The sequence below is a fragment of the Ovis canadensis genome, chromosome 1 (genome assembly GCF_042477335.2).
Source record: "Ovis canadensis isolate MfBH-ARS-UI-01 breed Bighorn chromosome 1, ARS-UI_OviCan_v2, whole genome shotgun sequence".
Lineage (NCBI taxonomy): Eukaryota > Metazoa > Chordata > Mammalia > Artiodactyla > Bovidae > Ovis > Ovis canadensis.
In genome coordinates this window covers 189,643,062-189,665,094 of record NC_091245.1, presented here as the reverse complement: position 1 = coordinate 189,665,094, position 22,033 = coordinate 189,643,062, and the positions used below count along the sequence as shown (strand labels likewise).

Here is a 22,033-nt window from a genome sequence, read left to right as displayed (position 1 = left end):
TCTGGTCCCATCATTTCATGGCAAATAGATGGGGAAACAGTGGAAACAAGGACAGACGTTATTTTTTTGTGCTCCAAAATCACTGCAGAGGCTTGCTCCTTGGAAGAAAAGCTATGACAAACCTAGATAGCATATTAAAAAGCAGAGACATCACTTTGCCAACAAAGGTCCATATAGCCGAAGTTATATGGTTTTTCTAGTAGTCACGTATGGATATGAGAGTTGGACCATAAAGAAGGCTGAGCACTGAAGAGTTGATTCGAATTGTGGTGCTGGAGAAGACTCTTGAGAGTCCCTTGGACGGCAAGGAGATCCAACCAGTCCATCTTAAAGGAAATCAGTCCTGAATATTCATTGGAAGGACTGATGCTGAAGCTGAAGCCCCAATACTTTGGCCACCTGATGCAAAGAACTGACTCATTGGAAAAGACTCTGAGGCTGGGAAAGATTTAAGGCAGGAGGAGAAGGGGACGACAGAGGATGAGATGGCTGGATGGCATCACTGACTCAGTGGACCTTACTTTCAGCAAACTCCAGGAGATGGTAAAGGACAAGGAAGCCTGGCATGTTTCAGTCTATGGGGTCATTAAGAGTTTGGACATGACCACATGATGAACATAACAAGATATTATTATCATTTCATAATGAATGCTAATGTCAAATCATTATAAAGCACACATGAAACTAACATAGTATTATATGGCAACTATGTTTCAGTGAAAGTCTTAAATAAATGTCTTGTTAAAATATATTTGAACCATCATTACAAACTATCTGATATTTTCAATTTATACTTTCACAGTCTTACCTGTTAAAAACATTTAGAAGATTATAACAATTTTACATTTAGTGAATGAATGAAAGCTTTGAGCATTATGTAAAACTGGTGCTGAAAATATTATATTTTTCACATACTTATCAATTTAAGGGCATTCATAATTTTAATAAAAACTGGTAGAATGGCTGAATTTATTGCTTTGTTCTATAGATGAGCTCAGCAATTTAAGGTGAATTGTGTTGTTACATAGTTGAATACAAAAGTTGAAATTAATATATTATTTTTGTGTATTTTGTTCATTACAGAGCTTAAACATATATATATATTTTAAAAAATAGAAAAAAGATTCTTTTTCAATCTCCCTGAGGAAAATGTATCTTTATGAATAGTACTGATAATTAAAAAATAATAAATATTTTTGGTTTTCAGAAGGCAAAATGTACCTTTAAAAAAAAATAAATAAACCAACTCCCCTTGCTTCTGTGAAACTCTATAGTTTCTATCTCTCACTCTGAGTCCTTAGGTGAGAATCATATGGGAAATGAAGATGTCATCAAGGAAAATGACTAGTTTTATTTTAATCAATCTAGAAAGGCTCTGTCTCCTTCAAGAAGAATAAAACTAAGTACAGAAAAACCTTTCTAATGTCTTCACAGGACTAAAAGTATATTCAAACATCTGAGTTTATTTGGGTTATTATTGTTTTGTTTATTTTCATTCTTGTAACTGGATCATAGATACTCTGATTCTGAAGACACAATTCCAGCATTTTGAGAACTTTTATAAATTGGTACATTCTCTGAAGCACCAGCAAAGATCTTTTAGAAGGCTTTTTCTTATTCACTTAATTTGGGGCTTATGCCCTTAGAATACATACCCAAGTTTCATGAAAACAGATTTTTAAAGAAATTTGTATAATCTTAAATCTTATAATTATAAAAATTAGTATCAATACTAAGGCTATTGAATACCTGAGAAAGAAGAGCAAAGGTAAGGGAAGTTATTATTTGAGAGAAAGGTGTGGTGAAACCAGGTAAGAACTATATCATACTGTTGGAAAATGGGTCTCAAGGAAAGAAACTACATAGCTAGCACTAGCTATCTCGGTGTGGTAAGTCTTGGACTACAAAGTGTGGTAAGGAAGGGTCAGTGTTGAAGATCTGTTTGCAAATATCTCCTTTATTTATTCCAGCAACTGGATATTAATTTTGCTTAATAAAAAACCCTTTCATAAAATGTAAACATGCCCTTAGAGAGTTAAATCTATAGGTCTTTATATCTTCACTGTGAGTTGCTGTAATTAGATTGTGTACAACTTAAGTAAACTTTTGGAGAATGCGAGTTTTAATTAAAGCGAGGAACACTTCAGAGCAAAAGCCATAAAGATCTCTAAACAGTCTAAGGATAAAACAATTGAGAAAGGTGGTATGATGACACACTAAGGAAAGGCAGTGCTAGTAAGAGGGAGTGAAAAAAATACCTACTTCACAGTTTTGCCACAGAAAAATAAAAAGTTATGCTTCAATAATTTCCATTTCCGTCCCTTTCTATAATTCTATGAGGGCTATTGTGCAAAGAATGAATGTTTTGCATACCAAATCATAATATATTACATTTTCCTTCCTGGAATCTACAACATCTAACTATTAAAGCAAAAGTTCTATTTCCTACCTCAACAACATAAAAGAGAAAAGTGTATCAAAACTAGTTCCAGAGGACAAAAGAGTTTTCTAATAAATTAACAGTGCACCCTTCAATACTGTGATCATCAGTATTTGATAAATGACTCAATGAAATCAGGGGCCCAAAAGAGATACAGATATTAGAATGATCCAGAATCTTTCCCCAGAAATACACTAAATAAGAACTCCCATCAGTCAGAGACACCAAAAGTGAAGACAGGAAAGAGTATTTCCCTACCAACCTAAAGGCATTCTCCTTCCCGTTTCCCTTTGCCCCCCATCCACTTGTCAACTTACTACAGTTGTTCTTTGAGTAACACGCAGCATGGGTCTGAGATTCACCGGTCTATTTATATGTGGAATTTCCCCCCACTAAATAGAGTACCTGTATTTTCATCCTGTGGTGGTGGTTTAGTCGCTAAGTCGTGTCCGACTCTTTGCGACCACATGGACTGTAGCCCACCAGGCTCCTCTGTCCATGGGATTTTTTCAGGCAACAATACTGGAGTGGATTGCCATTTCCTTCTCCAGGGGATCTTCCCAGCCCAGGAATCGAATCCAGGTCTCCTGCATTACAGGCAGATTCTTTACCGACTGAGCTATGAGGGAAGTCCATAAGTAAAGTCACTCAGTCGGGTCCGACTCTTTGTGACCCCGTGGACTGCAGCCCACCAGGCTCCTCAGTCCATGGGATTCTCCAGGCAAGAATACTGGAGTGGGTTGCCATTTCCTTCTCCAATATTTACATCCTATACATCTTTAAATTAATGAAGTATGAGGAGAAGTATGTGTTCCATTAGAGGTCACACACATGGAATCAAAACACTAGAGTTTGAGTCTGATTCTACCCAACTGCTTCCGCTTCTGGACCTCGGGTGAGTCGTGTATCGACTCCCTGGTTTTTGAGGCAGAGACAGCAATAAGTGGATTTTCCACAGCGCGAGATCGACACCCCTAACCCCTGCGTGGTTCAAGGGTCAACTGTACCTTCCTTTCCACCTCTGAATCGGCCACCAGTCAGCTCTGACTCCATCCATAGTCGCCTCTGCAGACCTACCCCACATAGCGACGCTTTCTACTGCTGTCGTGCTTAGTCCCTCAGTCGTGTCCAACTCTTTGCGACCCCAAGGACTGTAGTCCGCCAGGCTTCTCTGTCCATGGGGATTCTCTAGGCAAGAATACTGGAGTGGGTTGCCATTTCCTCCTCCAGGGATCTTCCCAACCTAGGGATGGAACCCAGGTCTCCCGCTTTGCAGGCCGATTCCTTACTGTCTCAGCCACCAGGGAAGCCCTGCTAGTCTCCCTTAAATCACTCCACTCAGAATTACCCACACCTGCGGCTTCCATCTGCCTGTTTCCACCGGCCCCCTAGCACTTTACGGCTAAAGCAGGGGGTTGCACAGCGCACCCCATTCTCCCACAGAATAAGAGGATCTGTTCGAACACGACTTGGAGAGAGTTGTGCTTCTGCACCCCCAAAACCAGAACTCCTCCCTTTCCCCTCGGGAGTCCTCACTCACAGCGCACAGTGTGGAAGGCGCAACGCGGTTGCTTCTCAAAACTGCCCCCTAACTTGAGAACTCGCTCGCGGCTGTCAATATGCGAAGGTCCAGCTGCTCCATTCATCCTTCTCCTGTGGCTCTGACTTTGCCTCGGCCGTTAGCGCCCACTGCTGCTGCTGCTGCTAAGTCGCTTCAGTAGTGTCCGGCTCTGTGCGACCCCATAGACGGCAGCCCACCCGGCTCTCCCGTCCCTGGGATTCTCCAGGCAAGAATACTGGAGTGGGTTGCCATTTCCTTCTCCAATACATGCAAGTGAAAGTGAAGTCGTGTCCGACTCCTAGCGATCCCGTGGATTGCAGCCTACCAGGCTCCTCCATCCATGGGACCTTCCCGGCAAGAGTACTGGAGTGGGTTGCCACTGCCTTCTCCGTCCAGTTGCCAACTCAGCTTGAACCAGCTGCGCTTGATGCTGCGGAGTGCAGCCACTACGGACTCCGCCCCGCGCCAGCCGAGCGCCGTCCCACTGGGCGCTGATTCGCTTCCTGAGGAAGGGCGCCCCGCCCCTGGCCCGGGAGGCTCCCGGTCCCTGCGCCAACTTCACCCGTTGCGACGCACGCAGCCCCCGGGAGGCCACGCCTCTGAGGTAACGTGCTGGGAGCCAAGTTCTTTGGTGCAGCGTTGCGAGGCGGGAATGAGGTAGCCGACTTCAAGTGGGGTCTGGGAAGGAGGAGGCCCTGGGATACCCGGAGGGCAGGACCACAGGCTTCTGGACCAAGCAGCCCGGCTTTTAGGAGCTTTTTGAAGGAGAACTGGCCTTTTTGAGGCAATGTGATGTGGAAACTGAGGAGGGGGAGGGCCGGAGCCTGGGCGTGAAGCCTGATGTCCGAAGCCAAAGCCGAGTCTAGAATCCGGAGTAAGGGAGCCCGTGGTCTCAGAGCGCAGTCTATGGACCTGACTGGAAGCGACCCTGTTACCTCAGCAGTTGTTATTTGGATGGGGGGAGGGATTGAAGTGGGGAAGGGGGTGTTAAGAAATGTGAGTAAAAAAGGTTCAGAGTTAGGATCTGAAGATGCTTAGGATCAGTTGCAGCTAGATTACATTGGGCTGCCTGCCGCCTTCATTTCTTTCCTTCACAGAGATCCTTGGCGGCATTAAGGACACGGCCTCTTAGAAAAGATTCTCAGTAGATCAAGGTCAGAGCGTGTGGCAGGGTAGTAGCATTAATCATTGAAAAATAATTGTCTTTTTTTCCCCCTGTCAGAAGTTCATGACTTTAAGGGTAAAGAAGAGAGATGTGCTATAGTAGAGAAGAAACACAAAAGAAAGTTTTAAAAGCCTTAACAGTGGTGGCTTTTAAAGGTGATAGTGTAATCAGAAAACTTCCTTATTTATCTGCTATCTTCGCCAAATTTTTCATTTATTGTTCCTGGCAGGTAGATGAATGTGGCTCCCTCAGCCTATCTGCTTCTCTAAATTCTGCTTTTTAAAAGTATACTTAGATTGTTTCCTGTGGTATTAAGCACTCAGGTTCTGGAGCCAGAATCTTTGAAACTTTATCCTCATACTCTACAGTGTGACTTGTACAAACCAAAGTTTAGTATGCTCATCATTAAAATTGGGGGGGGGGGGGGATAATAGTACTTATACTTTACAATTGTTGAGAGATTAAATGAGTTAGTGAAGAAGTGAAAGTTGCTCAGTCGTTTCTGACTCTTTGCGACCCAAAGGACTCTTCGAGCTCACCAGGCTCCTATGTCCATGGAGTTCTCCAGACAAGAATACTGGAGTGGGTAGTCATTCCCTTCTCCAGGGGATCTTCCTGACCCAGGGATCAAACCTGTGTCTCCTGCTTTGCAGGCAGATTCTTTACCCGCTGGACCACCAGAGAAGCCCAGATGAGTTAGTACAAGAAAGCATTTAAAATAGTTTGTGCTATAAATAAAAGCTCTGAAAGGTTATTATTTTTGAGACTTTAGTGTCATGCAACATTAAAAGCCATCTTTGGTGGCTGCTTTCTTTTCTAAGTCTTGAATTATTTTATGAGGTAGGAATTATGATTTTGTTCACAGGTAAGAAGACTTGTTCATGGAAGCCTAGTCCTCTGACTCTCTGGTATTCTTATCTATTTGGCATTTAACATATATATGCATATTTTATTTTACCTATGTGTATATATGGGTGTGTGTGGACACTTTATTTCCTAACCAGAATGTGAGCGGGGAATCTGTACTATAATAAAATCCTAGAATTTTACATCTAACATAGAGCCCTAGTCATGTTTGGTACGATGATGATGTTTCAGTGATGTTTTATCATGGTAGCCAGAGGGCAGGAACAGTGTTTTAAGCCGACTTTACTTTAAAAAGGCTTTCAACCTTTTAAAATCTGAGGTTTCCATTTTATAACAAGGAGAAAAGTAGAGCGTCAAGAAATTGAGGTTTTGGAATACCCAAGTTTGTGCATTTAATCATTCTTTCAACCTGTATAAATAATAAGTACATACCACATTCCAAGCACAAGTCTAACCTCTGGGAATATAGCAGTGAACCAAAGAGATAAGAAGGCAGCCACCAGGAATGTTATGAGTTTTGCCCTTGTGAAGCTTACCTTCTAATGTGAATTTTCTCTAAACATATATTTAAATGAACAATATTGTTTTAGCCCAGGAAGAAACAAATTAATTAAATAAAATTCTAAATATATTGAAGTGATATTTCAGGTTGCTTCTCTTGTATCCATTCATGATAAATTACGTTAGGAATTTATGACAGCTTTGTGCATTTGTTCTTTTTTCACCAATCTGTAACCATATCTCACTTTAAAATTTCCTATCATATACTATTCAGAAAAATAACATATGTATTGAAGATAAGCTGTAAGTAAATGAAGATATAAGTAAAATAAAATCACAAAAAGAGTATAAAAATTTAGGAGATTATATTTTAGCTCTTAGGGTAGGGAGGACCTTTCTAAGCATGATAGCAAAGGCAGAAGTCATAGAGGGAAAGATTGTTATGCTTGACTACATAAAAGTCACAAAAGTATGGTAAAACCATAGAGAAGATATTATGGCCTAAACTGAAAACTTGTTAAAATGTATATATATGTACACACATCCATGCATCCATGCATACATCTATGTTGTTTAGTTGCCAAGTCATGTCCAACTCCTCGCAACCCCATGGACCGCAGCACATCAGGCCTCCCTAACCCTCATCATCTCCCGGAGTTTGCCCAAGTTCATGTCCATTGAATCAATGATGCCATCCAATCATCTCATCCTCTATCTCCCTGTTCCTCTTCTGTCTTCACTCTTTCCCAGCGACAGGGTCTTTTCCACTGAGTCGGCTGTTCGCATCAGGTGCCAGAGTATTGGAGTTTCGCTTCAGTTTTAGCATCAGTCCTTCCAGTGGGTATTCAGGGTGCATTTCCTTTAGTATTGACTGGTTTGATCTTCTTGCTGTCTAAGGGACTCTCAAGAGTCATGTGTATATATATGTACACACACACACACATATTTTATATGTAAGAATAGAAAAACACCTATGCCAGAATTTTGTAGTGACTTAAAGGTAAATTTTCTTCACCAGTCTCAGAGGCCATGAATTTATGGGTGGCATTATCTAATGGGCTTTTAAAAGAAAGTAATAAGTATAGGAGTGGAGCACTATCCTTTGAGGTTGGAGCAATGAAGATTACATGCCCTTTCTTTCAGTGAAACTGGCCAAGGTAGTTTACTGGATTAAAGGGATTCTTTTGATCTAATGTGACACATTTCTTTTTTGATTATAGTTATATTTGTTCATGTCTATTTAAACGCCTATTAACCATACGCTAGAATAATAGGAAGAAAATACTTTCATTATTATGAAGAGTAACTATAGCAATCAACTTTTTGCTGTGTTACTTTTATACCACAGTTATATTCAGAACATGGATAAAATTAATGGCCTTTATACAACTTTCCCCTAAAATTACATAGCTAGTAAAAGAATTATGAATGTAATCCATTTCTTATTTCCTATTGTGACACACACTCTCATCTAGAATAATTTTTCATCCTACTTTCCAGAAGTAAAGAAGCAGATAAATTGTCATTTATTTATCAGATAAATACTAATTGAACATTTACTGTGTGTCAGCACTATTTTAGACACTGAGTATGTAGTGGAAAGCTAAATAACATGGTCTCTCCCCTCATGCAGTCATAGAGTAGAAGCTGAAAATTTTTCTTTATAAACATATTCCAACTAATAAATGAAAAGGGTATGATAGAATAGTGCTATTTTGCAACATTTAGTAAATTCTCCATCACTGTAAACATATCAAAAGGAGAGTCAGCTAGATATTAAGTACTTTATCATAATGGCTCATCATAACCTCACATATTACATGTATATGCCAAAAATTCAAGCAAGAATCATTTTGACCCTGGATCACCAACTACCAATTTGTAGAAACTCAGAAGAACATTAAACTCCACCCCATGAATGAAGTTAGCAAAGCTAGACTATGGGAAGTTCATAGGACAATTGACATAGTTTCATCAACCAATAAATTGCGAAGGGGAGAAAAGGTAGAGTAGAAATCCATAGATGAAAAGAAATTTAAAAGGTAACCAATTATAATTTGTGACTTTTATTTGGATCTCAATTCAAATAAAGTTTTAAAAGTTCAAAAAAATTGGAAATGGGAGCACTGACTAGATGTTTATAAAATCAGGGAATCATGATTATTTAGGTTAGATCATGGCTATATTCTAATTTTTAAAAATCTACATATAATCTTTTGGGAATATACTTTGAAATGTTAAAATGTCAAAAAATCAAAAGCTATTCTGGTCTTTAATAACTGTAGAGTAAAATGATGCACTTTTCTTGGGATGGTGTCATGGGCAGAGTTCTTAGTGTTCATTTTAAGATCTGATACATCAAGACAGGAACTAGTCTGGTGTTCATACTTCTTTTCATTATCTCAAACATATTTCACAATTCTTGACACACATAAAGATTTACATTTCAGATGAGACATTAAGACAGTTTGACAGCACAAGAGTAATTTCTTACCTTGACTAGCAGGTAAATTGTGCTGAGAAATTGTAGGTAAGATAGAGCATAGTCAGGTTTTGTATTTATGAAGACCTCATCTGAACCTCAATTAGTAAATACAACTGTTCTTTAGATTCTTAGGTCCTAAATATACTATACTCTCTAGATTCTTTTTTCAGAATAAAAAGTGATTTACAACATAGTGTCTGAATAAAGAAAGTACTTTTAGGACCTTTTATTGATCTTGTTTAGTTTCCTTTTAAATTAACAGCAATGCCCTTCCTAAGTTCAGTTCAGTCGCTCAGTCTTGTCTGACTCTGTGACCCCATGAATCGCAGCACACCAGACCTCCCTGTCCATCACCAACTCTTGGAGTTCACCCAGACTCACATCCATTGAGTCGGTGATGCCATCCAGCCATCTCATCCTCTATCGTCCCCTTCTCCTCCTGCCCTCAATCCCTCCCAGCATCAGAGTCTTTTCCAGTGAGTCAACTCTTGGCATGAGGTGGCCAAAGTACTGGAGTTTCAGCTTTAGCATCATTCCTTCCAAAGAAATCCCAGGGCTGATCTCCTTCAGAATGGACTGGTTGGATCTCTTTGCAATCCATGGGACTCTCAAGAGTCTTCTCCAACACCACAGCTCAAAAGCATCAATTCTTCGGCACTCAGCTTTCTTCACAGTCCAACTCTCGCATCCATACATGACCACTGGAAAAACCATAGCCTTGACTAGATGGACCTTCGCTGGCAAAGTAATGTCTCTGCTTTTGAATATGCTATCTAGGTTGGTCATAACTTTTCTTCCAAGGAGTAAGCGTCTTTTAATTTCATGGCTGCAGTCACCATCTGCAGTGATTTTAGAGCCCCCCAAAATAAAGTCTGACACTCTTTCCCCATCTATTTCCCATGAAGTGATGGGCCCAGATGCCATGATCTTCGTTTTCTGAATGTTGAGCTTTAAGCCAACTTTTCACTCTCCACTTTGACTTTCACTGGAGAGGCTCAAATTTTGGTTTATATATTTCAACACTTAGAGATGAGATATATTATTCTATCTGTATTTAAGTAAGTATTATTTTATCAAAGTTTATAATCTGCTTTACAATAATCATTCTCATAATTAGTGAGCTTCTCCATTCCTGAGTTCTTTGTTTTTATTCATCATTTCTTATCTGGATTTCATCATCACACAGCTTTTGCAAGAGGTTCTCTATCAAACAGGCAGTCTTCCTTACATTTATGAAAGCTATCAGTGGTCTTAAAAATTTAACCATATTTTGGTATAATTTTTTCTTTAGAATATGTTAGCAACTGCTCCATTATCCTCTGCTATTGAGTGTTTCTGTGGAAAAGCATGACAATCTTGGGTTTCTGTTTTTCCTCTTCTCAGTAGATCACTGGTTCTTAATTTATGGTCCCTGGATCAGCAGCATTAACATCACATGGGAATATATTAAAATACAAATTCAGGCCCTGTTTTATAGCTACTGAATTGGGAACTTGGTGTATAAAATCCAGTAATCTGTTATAACAAATCATCCAAGTTTAGGAAGTAATTAAATTATTTCCTTTTTCTGCCTTAATACTTGAAAATTTCTTACCTTGAAATTCAATAGCCTAATCGAAGGTAACTTAGAATTGAAAGGTATCAAAATTTCCTGGATTCATCTTTCAGTATGTACTCTGGCTGGTCACAAATACCTAGTAAACAAATTAATCACTTGGCTTTTATGACTGGATGGTCATATATCTCAAGATAGTTTTAATTTATGCCTGTTATCCCAATATGTTTATTACTAGTGTCCACTTTTACTCTCAAAACTGTCCTAGTTTGAATGATAGATGATTATTTGTGGTCAGTGAGACCAATAGTTTGCAAAATACCTATGACTGATAAAGATGCTGTATGAATTTGTGAAAGCCCTGATAGGAGATTCAGAGTAGAGGCTCATAGGGGTTTTGAGCAAAATCGTGCCTATTTTGAAAAGTAATTATCCTCATTTTGACTTGCTAGTGGGCTGTGGTAGAGACTGAATCCTCATTTGACTGTAGAACACCAGCTGCCCCACATGAATTGAGTGTTGATCTACCAAGCCATAGAGTCAGGTATGCCCAGTAACACTCCTGAATCATGTGCTATATTTGAGACTGGGCTTGAGCAAGTGTAAATTGGATAAGCAGGTAGCTCTCACTCCTGGTGTGCTACTCCCATTGCATTGCCATCCTGCCCTCACTCTATGCTTAAGCCACATGGAGTGTTCTCCAGGGCCAGTTAATTGAAGAATAAAAAAATCTGAGCCTGATTTATACACAGGTTTGCATGAAAGCTAGAGATGACTTCTGCAATGCTGCAGGAGTAGCCCTTCAGTAAAAGAATAGGAAATTCCATCCAATGGACAGAATTTTAAATAGGACATCTCATTGCTCCTTTTGCCCACAGGAAAGCTGGCCTATGGAGCAGCTCTTATACTAAAGCAAGGACGGGGCAAATGACTTGGCAGGATAGTCAGGGACATGAACAAGATACTGATGACTGGTATCAATTTGGTGTGTTGAAGGAGGTATGTAAAGGGATTTCTCAGAATGAACTCAGATTGTGAGATAGGTCCTATGTAAATGCTCACCAAAAAGCCTTTACTTCAGAGAAACTTTGTTTACCTAGGTAAGCAATGATGACCCTCCTTATTTCAGATCTAGGAAACCTGTGATCAGTTATTCAGCACCAAGAATTCCTATGGGTCAAACTGTTATGATTACACATGCCAGCCCTTCTGCCTATTAAAATAAGCAGGGCGGATTTTTTTTCTGGTAATTTGATGCTCTGTATCATCTATGCCACTACATGCTGTCATCATCCTTATTTAAATCATAGAATCTATTTCAATATCAGTATTTTCCACCTTTATCTATGATCTATAGAAGACAGCCACTGTGGTGTGTTTCAAATATGTTGGCATTACCTTCATTAATGTATTTCTCAATGTTCTTATGACAACCAGGTCCTCGGGGTAGGGATAACTGAGAGGGTAATACATAACAAATCCACTCTGGCATTTTCATCTCCCTAAATCTTTCGATTCCTTCCTCTGTTGTGGATTCCTGGCATCTCAACTCAGCCTAAGTGAGAGGTAGATGTAATTCTCAATCTACAAAATGATAAAATAATTAGAACTCTACCAACTGCTTTTGATAGTACATTGAATGCAGAATCTCTGGTAAGTGCACCTATATAATAATTTTTGGGCTTCCCTGATAGCTCAGTTGGTAAAGAATCTGCCTGTAATGGAGGAGACTCTGGTTCGATTCCTGGGTTGGGAAGATCTTCTGGAGAAGGGTTAGGCTACCCCCTCCAGTATTCTTGGACTTCCCTTGTGGCTCAGCTGGTAAAGAATTCACCTGCAATGTGGGAAACCTGGGTTCAATCCCTGGGTTGGGAAAATCCCCTGGAGAAGGGAAAGGCTACCCACTCAAGTATATATTTTTAGCCTAATTGAAATTCTTTCCCCCTATTTCTAGTGTAATACCCTCATAATTCAGTTCCATGTATATTCCACCAGGGTTTTGCTGATAAGCAATAGTGGAATTTGATAACTCTTCTGGCATGCAAGGCTCTTGCTCCCAAAACTGACTGGGTAGTTGGTACCACAAGCATTTTAGGATCTGCCTCTCACTGAAGATGTGGAGGCAGTAAAGGAGAGCTGGGCAGGGAATGAGCTGGCCTCACTTTCCTGGTAATCACCTCAAGTGGGGTCATTTCAGGATCTTCAAGCAAGGCTGGCACCATCAGTCAAGGGTGAAGGGACTAGACTTCTGGCAGCAGAGCTCATTGGTATCTGCAGTTAACAGATTCCTGGAGCCATCTGAATTCTCCTAGAATGACCATTCCAATTCCTGTGTTCCTGATATCCTGTTCTCTTTTCATTCTCACTTTTCCCTGGATGTCTGTCCTCTTTTCTGTTCTTGTCTCTTTCTATTGCTCTTTTTGTTTCACTTCTAAGTTGTGTGTCCTCATGCTTGAACTTTTCTCTCTGTATCTGCTCACCTGTCCTCTCAGTTGACCACATTCTTTTACAGGATTCTAATCTTTCCCCTGTGTAATTTTTGCTCACACAAAAGTTGCCATACTGCCACCACCACTGACCCCTTAAAGCCTACACATCATTCAGTTTGAATGTCCTACACCACCTGACTCTGAACCTTTGTCTCCATTCTAAATTGAGAGATTTTGATGAGCCCTGCTTGGGCAATATTCACCCTTGGTCCAAACTCCAAGGATAGTAGAGTCACTTATTACCCAGGGCTTTCCTTCTTTTGGTTTGTTGTTGGTCAGGTTCTCTAAGAGAGAGGTTTGGGCATGGAGAATCTTGTGGAGAATGTAAAGGAAATATAAGATATGATCCTAGTCTTTAGTGAACTTAATATCAAAGACTCAGAGCCTGCTGGGCCTCATTAATAGAATTCTGGCTCCTTTTGAGTTTCTGTAATTGAATATTGCAGAGAATATAGTTGAAGTTAGCCCAACGCAGGTTTACACCAACAAGGTTCTGACTTATTGAAGACCTGAACTTTCTTACAGATTAAAACTTAACATAGTGATTGTAGTATTTATGGAGTACTTTGTGTATCCTCAATGCTTTGCATACATTTTGTTTTAGTCTCTTCACTGAGAAACTCTATTGACAGTTATTATGACCATTTACTTTAGTCTCTGGCATATTAAGAAACCTTGCAAAATACCCACAGTAGTAAATAGAGATTCAAAGTAGTGTTTACTAATCTTGAGTCCAAGTTTTTTGTAGTACAAAGCTGTCTCCCTAACCAGAGCAATAAGAAATTTACCTTTAGTTAGAACTAAATCCATTTCAAGTCCTGGCACCTCTAAGGGCACTACAGCAATGCAGAAACCTGATGTGTTAACAGCAAATGTTCTGGTTTTCTTTGGTATGGCATAACCTAGGAAGGAGTACTCAATCCACCACTCAAGCTACATGTTGCAACACAAGCTATGTACCACCATACAGGACTCCTAATTTCTCAGGAATTGCACAAGACCTTATAAACCCTTCCTAGATGCCAAGCATTAATCTCACTGTTACTAAGACCTCTAGTATAGACTGTTGAAGAAAGGAAAGGTCCAAAAAGGACAATCACATTGTATTTGAGTTTTTAGAAAGTAAACTCACAGGAATCCCTAGGTTTTCTTTTCTTTCCTATATATCTCAGCCAGGGTCCTGGAGAACCTACAGACTGGAACCACCAATGATGCAGCCAAAAAAGACCTCCATAATGAGTGTTCACACAGCAAAGGAACTAGAAAAAGACCAAGAGAGCAGAATAGAAAATGTTTTTTGCAATACCAACCCTACTGCAGCCAAACACCTCCATTATGGTGTCTATGGGACTGAGTAGGGAGTTAAACTTTGATCCCTGAACCGATGCTGGAATGTGATTCTTTTCACTAGCATGTGTTCACAAGGTCAGTGGTAGCAAGCACTATTCTAATTCCACTACTGCTAGGGTAGTGTCAGTATGACCAAGCAAGGAGCTGAGAGCTTCCACCCCTATAAGCTAGGCAGCAAAAGGAAGTGGTTGAAGCTAATACAAGTCAGCACTTTTTTTCCCTTTTGCCCTTGTGTTGGAAAGCCCAGAGGTTTGCTGAACTTATTCCTCTACCAGGCAGCAAAGAGATGGAATGAAGTGGGCATATTGGCTGTCCACTTTCTCCATTCTTACCATCTTTCCATCCCTCGTTTGAGTAGAGCTCATCAGAGAACTGAAGTTCAACACCCACCCAGTAAAAGAGGTGAAAGGGGTGGTGTTAGTGGCACTCTAGTCTCCCCTCTGCTGTCATGGGGCCCAGAAGGGAGCTGAACCTTAAACCCAGCAGCAATGAGATAGTACTCATTGGTATCATAGGAGCCAGGGTTGTCATAGGACCATTGGGGAGCCGAAAATCCACCCCCCACCTGGCCTGAGCAGTACACCTAAATAAGGTGAATTCTTGTCAAAAAAGAAAAAGATTAAGTAGCATGCAGAGTCTAACAACAAAAATGTACAAGATATAATTGAAAATAACTCACCAACCTAAGAACCAGGAAAATCACAACTTTAATGAGAAAAGACAATTAGCAAATGCCAACAATAAGGATCACAATATACTGTGGAAAATTCTGAAAGAGATGGGAATACCAGACCACCTGACCTGCCTCTTGAGAAACCTATATGCACGTCAGGAAGCAACAGTTAGAACTGGACATGGAACAACAGACTGGCTCCAAATAGGAAAAGGAGTACGTCAAGGCTGTATATTGTCACTCTGCTTATTTAACTTCTATGCAGAGTACATTATGAGAAACACTGGGCTGGAAGAAGCACAAGCTGGAATCAAGATTGCCAGGAGAAATATCAATAACCTCAGATATGCAGATGACACCACCCTTATGGCAGAAAGTGAAGAAGAACTAAAGAGCCTCTTGATGAAAGTGAAAGAAGAGAGTGAAAAAGTTGGCTTAAAGCTCAACATTCAGAAAACGAAGATCATGGCATCCAGTCCCATCACTTCATGGCAAATAGATGGGGAAATAATGGAAACAGTGGCTGACTTTATTTTTCTGGGCTCCAAAATCACTGCAGATGGTGATTGCAGCCATGAAATTAAAAGACATTTGCTCCTTTGAAGGAAAGTTATGACCAACCTAGATAGAGTATTAAAAAACAGAGACATTACTTTGCCAATAAAGGTCTAGTCAAGGCTATGGTTTTTCCAGTGGTCATGTATGGATGTGAGAGTTGGACTGTGAAGAAAGCTGAGCACCATTGATGCTTTTTGAACTGTGTTGTTGGAGAAGACTCTTGAGAGTCCCTTGGACTGCAAGGAGATCCAACCAGTCCATCCTAAAGGAGATCAGTCCTAGGTGTTCATTGGAAGGACTGATATTGAAGCTGAAACTCCAATACTTCGCATCCATCTGATGCGAAGAGCTGACTCATTTGAAAAGACCCTGATGCTGGGAGGGATTGGGGGCAGGAGAAGGGGATGACAGAGGATGAGATGGCTGGATGGCATCACTGACACATGGACATGGGTTTGGGTAGACTCTGGGAGTTGGTGATGGACAGGGAGGCCTGGCATGCTGCGGTTCATTGGGTCACAAAAAGTGACCTCAGTCCCTCGGACACGACTGAGCAACTGAACTGAACTGAACAATGAGATGATTCAGATGTTGGAATTATCTGACAATGACTGTAAAACAGCAGTTGTAAAAATATTTTAACTAGCAATTACACATATTCTTTAAACAAATGATAAAGTAGAAACCATCCGCAAAGAAATAAAACTATAAAAGAGAAATTATGAAACTGAAAATTACAGTAAATGACACAAAACTGACTAGATGTGCTCAACAGTAGACTAGAGATGACAGAGTAAAGAATCAGTAAACTGAAAAACAGATTCATCTTAGCTATCCTGTCAACAACAGCAAATGAACAGAGACTCAGGGGCATATGAGACAAGAAAAAAAAAGATCTAACGTTTATGTCATGAGAGACCCAGAAGCAGAGGAGAAAGAGAGTAGGGCTGAAAAATTATTGAAAGAAATAGTCAAAGGATGAAAACTCTTCAAGTTCGATAAAAGACACTAATCTACAGATTCAAAAAGACTAGGGAATCATAAAAAGGATAAACTAAAAGAAAAAATTCAAGCCATGACACATCATTAACCAAACCTCAAAAAGCCAGAAAAAAGAAAAAGAAAAAAAACAAATCTTGAAAGCAGTTGCAGAGAAAATGACACATTGTCTATAATGGAAAAATGATTCAAATGACAGCAGATATTTTTGACATGTTAAGTTGGTTATGCAAAGTGATTCTACCCAGGCTGTGCAGCTCAAACTCATGACTGCAGCATCTGCACCCTAAATAGCAATTTTTTTAAAACCTGAAACCAAACATAAAGTAGTACAACATCCTCGAAGTGCTGAAAAAAACCTGTTAATCTTACATCTATATATAGGGAAAATATACTTCAGGAATGAAGAGCAAATAAAGGCATTCTTAAATGAAGAAAAACTAAGAAAATCTGTCACCAGCAGACTCACCAGTAATGAACGACTCAGAAGTTCTGTAAACAGAGAGGAAATGATGACCAAAGGAAGCTTTAAGATATAGTTGAGTTTGAGGATGACTGAGTTACCCCAGCTAAAATAAAATGGAGATCTTTGGCACTTTAAAAAGGTGTCAAAGAATTGGTGTTAATGTTTATGTCTATGGATATAGAAGACTCCAACATATTATATACTCTACAGCCTTATCTCCCACTACTTCTATGCACACACACTGCTCCACACAAATTAGGCTACTCATCATCTTCCCAATGTTGTGTTTTCCTGCCTCTTAACCTCTGCTTGTGTTGGAATCTTGCTACCTGGAGTGCTCTCTTATCCCTCACTTCCATGTCCAAATTCTAGTCACCTTCAAAGTGAAGCCTAAAACGATATCTGTTCCATGAATCCTTCCTCAATTCCTGTGGCCAGAAGTAAACTTTCCTTATGAATTTTTGTAACATTTTGTAATTTCCTTGGCATAGGTGACATTCTGTCTTCAGTAAACAGGACTGAAATAATGCACATGAAAAGTAAATTGCTAAACAAATGAGATTTATTACACTAGTTTTTATTTACATGATAGCTATTTATGTATATGCCTTCTCTTCCTTCTGCAGGCTCCTTAAGATTAAGGACTCTATTCCCATTTAGTTCGCCCATAGCTTCTGATATAATGTCTCTCAGGTTAAAAAAAAAAAAAAAAAGGTCCATTACATTGAATTAAACCATGGAAGCAAAAGGATTCAGGAAAACATACATAGAAATTAGCAGAACCCAAGTTTCCATGTGCTTCCTTTAGGTAAAAAAAAATTCGTTTTTCATTTTAGTTTTATCTAATTGTAATGAAGAATGTATAATTAAATCACACTCTCCTCATTTTCCTTTTACTTCATAAATCACCCATTCTCATAATTTTCTGGATCCTCCTCTTCTAGATCTCTAATGTTGTAAAACTCCAGGAGTACTCCTTGAAGCCCTTCTGTATAACATTTATTATAACATTCGCTATGACATTTAGGCTATCTCCTCCCATGGCATGCCTTTAAATACCATCTATATGCTGATGACTTTCAAGTTTACATACCCAGCCCCAGTTGGATACCCTATTGGGATCAGAAGTTCAACATGCCACAAAACTCTTGGTTACTTAATACCCCAAATCAGTTTTTACTCTAGTCTTCCCTAGTCTCAGACAATTGCACCAATATTCATCCTCATTACTTGAGCCTTCAAATCTGACAGAATTTCTTTCTTTCAAATCATGTACGTAGACCATACTCAATTCATGTCTGTCCTTCCTTAATGATAAATTCCAAGTCAAACCACTTCTTCCCACCTCCACTGCTACCACCTTGTCCAAATAACAATCATGTTTTACTTAGATTCTCTTTGTTTCCACTATTTCCTACTTATAGACAATTCTGTACTTAGCAACCAGTGAACTGAGAGAGTCAGATTATGTCACTCCCATGTTCTGAACCTCCAATGGTTTCACATGGGACTTAGAATACCATCATAATGTCTTACCATGGCCACAAAGCCCCACATGATCTGATCCCTAGCTTCCTGGGACGGCATCCTCTACCTGTTCATACTTGACTAACTTACTCAAGTCCTGTTGTACTGTCCATATTGCTCTTCTTCAATACTCATGACTTCCTCAGGCCCCATGCAGTCTCTAAGACAGCCAGTCAAGATAAGTGAGGTAAGCTTGCACACAGGTATAGCAGATTACTCATCTTTTTTTTTCTAACACCTAGATGAATGGAATAAGTGAAACTCAAAAATGAATTTTAAAAACTCTAAGTTTTTGAGTTTTAACCAACATGTGTTCAAAATGTAAACCTATATTGTAATATAGTTGCCTAAAACATCTAATGTTACCTAAGGCTGCATAAAACAGAAGTGTATTGTTGGGAAAAAGGCAGGTTCTAGTTCTTATGGTCCAACCTCTTCTGGAATGTTGTACATATTTGGCTTCAGATAACACATATTAAGAGGGATTCTTGTCTACCATTGAATTTCAAGCAAAGGATATTTTTCAGAATTGGAAAAACAGTTGTGAAAGGACTGAACTAGGCTCTATGAAGAGCCATGAAATAAACTAAAAATCTTCAGTTTGATGAATACTTAATGACTGATATAATGTCTCTCAGGTTAAAAAAAAAAAAAAGTCCATTACATTGAATTAAACCATGGAAGCAAAAGGATTCAGGAAAACTTACATAGAAATTAGCAGATTGGAAAAGACTCTGATGCTGGGAGGGATTGGGGGCAGGAGGAGAAGGGGACGACCCAGGATGAGATGGCTGGATGGCATCACTGACTCGACAGACATGAGTCTGAGTAAACTCCGGGAGTTGGTGATAGACAGCGAGGCATGGCGTGCTGCGATTCACGGGGTCACAAAGAGTCGGACACGACGGAGCGACTGAACTGAACTGAAGTTTCCATGTGCTTAATGAATACTTAATGAAGGTGACATGAAAATTCTCCCCAAGTAGCAAAAAGTCTGCTGCATAAAAGAGGGGTTTATGCTTATTCTTGTTAGCTATAAAGGAAAGAACCAATGGTAAGGGGTTTCAAAGAAAAAGCTTTTAGTTCAGCATAAGGAAGAATTACCTGCCAGTTTTTCCCAAGTCCGTGTTCTGCAGAACACTATACCATGTGAGGCTAAATGAGGTGTTTTATGTCTTTACTGAAGCATTTCTCAGAATCTTTAATATGCAAGTCTTAAGAAGAGGATAGAATATGCTTCATTTCCAAAATTTATTTAACCATGGAAACTTTTATTCAGAGAGCACTGTTAATATCTTTTGAGACAGTAGTTCATAGAATAGGTGGAATTAAAGCTGCTTCAAAAATGAACAGATTATCTTCTGAAGAAGCACAATCAAGTTCACATTAAGGTATCTGTCGAAAATGGATAGTGTTGCTTTCACTTCTGTACTTCTGAAAACTTAGTAACTGAAACTAGAGTATTAAAGCCTGGGAAACTGGAGCAACTTTCTTTGTTATGTTTACAGTGTGACTGACTCAAAACAGTTCTAGATGAGAATAATGGAGCAAAACCAATGGAAATGTTTGAACTTTTCCCCCAGCAATACACAGTAGAGTCATGATACTCCCATGTCTGTCCAGAGTCATTCATTGTGTGTAAGGTAATATTTCTCAGCTTTTTTCACCAGCACAGCAACAAACAAACAAAACCCTGTCATGTTCTACCACTCTAACCCCCAGATTTTGTTAGAATCCTGATATGCGACCATGCTCTTCATTGAGCACTGCCATTTTAGAAGCTCAAACGTAGAGTGTTAAGATAACATTAAAAAAATAAACAAGTCATTTAAAATTTGTCAAAACAGTAAAAGTTATCAAAACAGATCCACTGCTTTGAGGCCAAAGGAAGTACTAATAAAATGGAAGTGAAAGTGAAAGTCACTCAGTTGTGTCCAACTCTTTGCGACCCCATGGACTGTACAGTTCATGGAATTCTCCAGGCCAGAATACTGGAGTGGGTAGTCTTTACCTTCTCAAGGGGATCTTCCAGGGATTGAACCCAGGTCTCCCACATTGCAGGCAGATTCTTTACCAGCTGAGCCAAATACTGTTGTCATTAAATACTTGTTGCAATAAGCAAGACAATGTGATAATAAGAAAAACCTTGCCTAACAACACTGAAAAGACAGAGTTGGAAAGTTATAACTAGTGTCTTCTATACAGTTGTCCACAGAAGGGTATGATCTAGGGCTGAAACAATGTAGTCCCTACAAAGAGTGTACATAAGAAGACTGGCTCATTAGAACTTCCACAGTTTATACTTGTTCTGTTTTCCAGAACCATGTTTATTCTCTTTAATTTGGTTTCCAAGGATGTATTAGTACTGAGAAAGTGTATTTAGGTTAGTAGATAAAAGACTAATTATCAGAAAGATGTATCTCCTATTTGTTAGTAAAATTTAATTTTTCTCCTACTATCTGTACTGAAAAATTTGCTAAGGTCTTATCAGACCTAGATAGCTGACAAAGCAGGTCCTGGACCAGATCACACCAGACATACCAATTCTTGGAAGTCCTTGTAAACAGTACAATTACACTGCTAATGAAGAAGATTAAAATGCCATTTCTCTGTTAATTCTGCAATTTTGCCCCTGAATCAGCACTTCAGAGAGTGGGACAATCAGTTCTAAATAGCAGATAAAGAATTCCTACATAATTTTGATAACCACAGAGACCAATCTCAATTATACATTTGTGTTTTTGGAGACAGCAGGTCAGCTTCAGCAATGCTACGTATTGTTTACTGAGTTCACTGACAGATGGGAAGACATAGAGTTTCAGGGGCCTTCCTGTAATGCACTGAAAAACCTAGTCCTGGAGCTGCCTCTATCATGGAAGAAAAGTAGAGGCAATCAACTCGGATATGATGCTATTTCTCTTCTAACCAAACTGGAGTTAAAAATGCTTGAAGATGGTGATGGCCAAGACCAGAATCAGGAACTGAGGTCTGGTCAGAGTCCAGGGAGCCATTAGACCTTTGTCTTCTTGGTTTCCAGGTTGATCATGTTTCCTTGGATTTGGGGGGTCTGCTTATCAGCTGACCCCTGAACATCCCCTGGCTTTAAAGGAACATAGTAGTAGCCCATGATGGAGAAGATCAGGCAGACCACCAGCAAGAGGCAGGAAAACAAAATGAATTCAGCCCACTGTAGGAAGAAATACATACAAGAGAAAAATATGGAGAACCTGAAACTAAAGGGATCTTTATAGGATGAGGAATGGAGAGCAGATTGATACAGGGTCACCAGTTTAGGAAGAGCTTTGGTAGGAGAAGACACGCTCACTGTCCTTGACTCACATGGACCTATGTGGCCATTATTGCAACTTACAGTCTATTTTCCTGGCAAAATCTGTGT

The 22,033-nt window shown here is 39.6% G+C and overlaps 1 protein-coding gene across 8 annotated transcripts in view; it reads right to left on the bottom strand.

Annotated features, from left to right (window-relative positions):
- SLC15A2 (solute carrier family 15 member 2) overlaps positions 1-22,033 on the bottom strand; it is a 131,966-nt gene that overhangs the window by 68,807 nt on the left and 41,126 nt on the right. Inside the window, exon 1 of one of the 8 annotated variants that reach the window (XM_069555448.1) lies at positions 3,981-4,412. The exons of 5 other annotated variants lie outside the window; for them this stretch is intronic. Coding sequence is in view for 1 of the 3 variants with exons in the window: in XM_069555441.1 (XP_069411542.1) it covers positions 21,647-21,823 (177 nt within the window). In the remaining 2 variants the exon portion in view is untranslated. Of the gene's footprint in view, positions 1-3,980; positions 4,413-19,886; positions 21,824-22,033 lie in introns of those variants that run through there. 2 more of the 8 variants (XM_069555430.1, XM_069555441.1) reach the window with 2 other exon arrangements.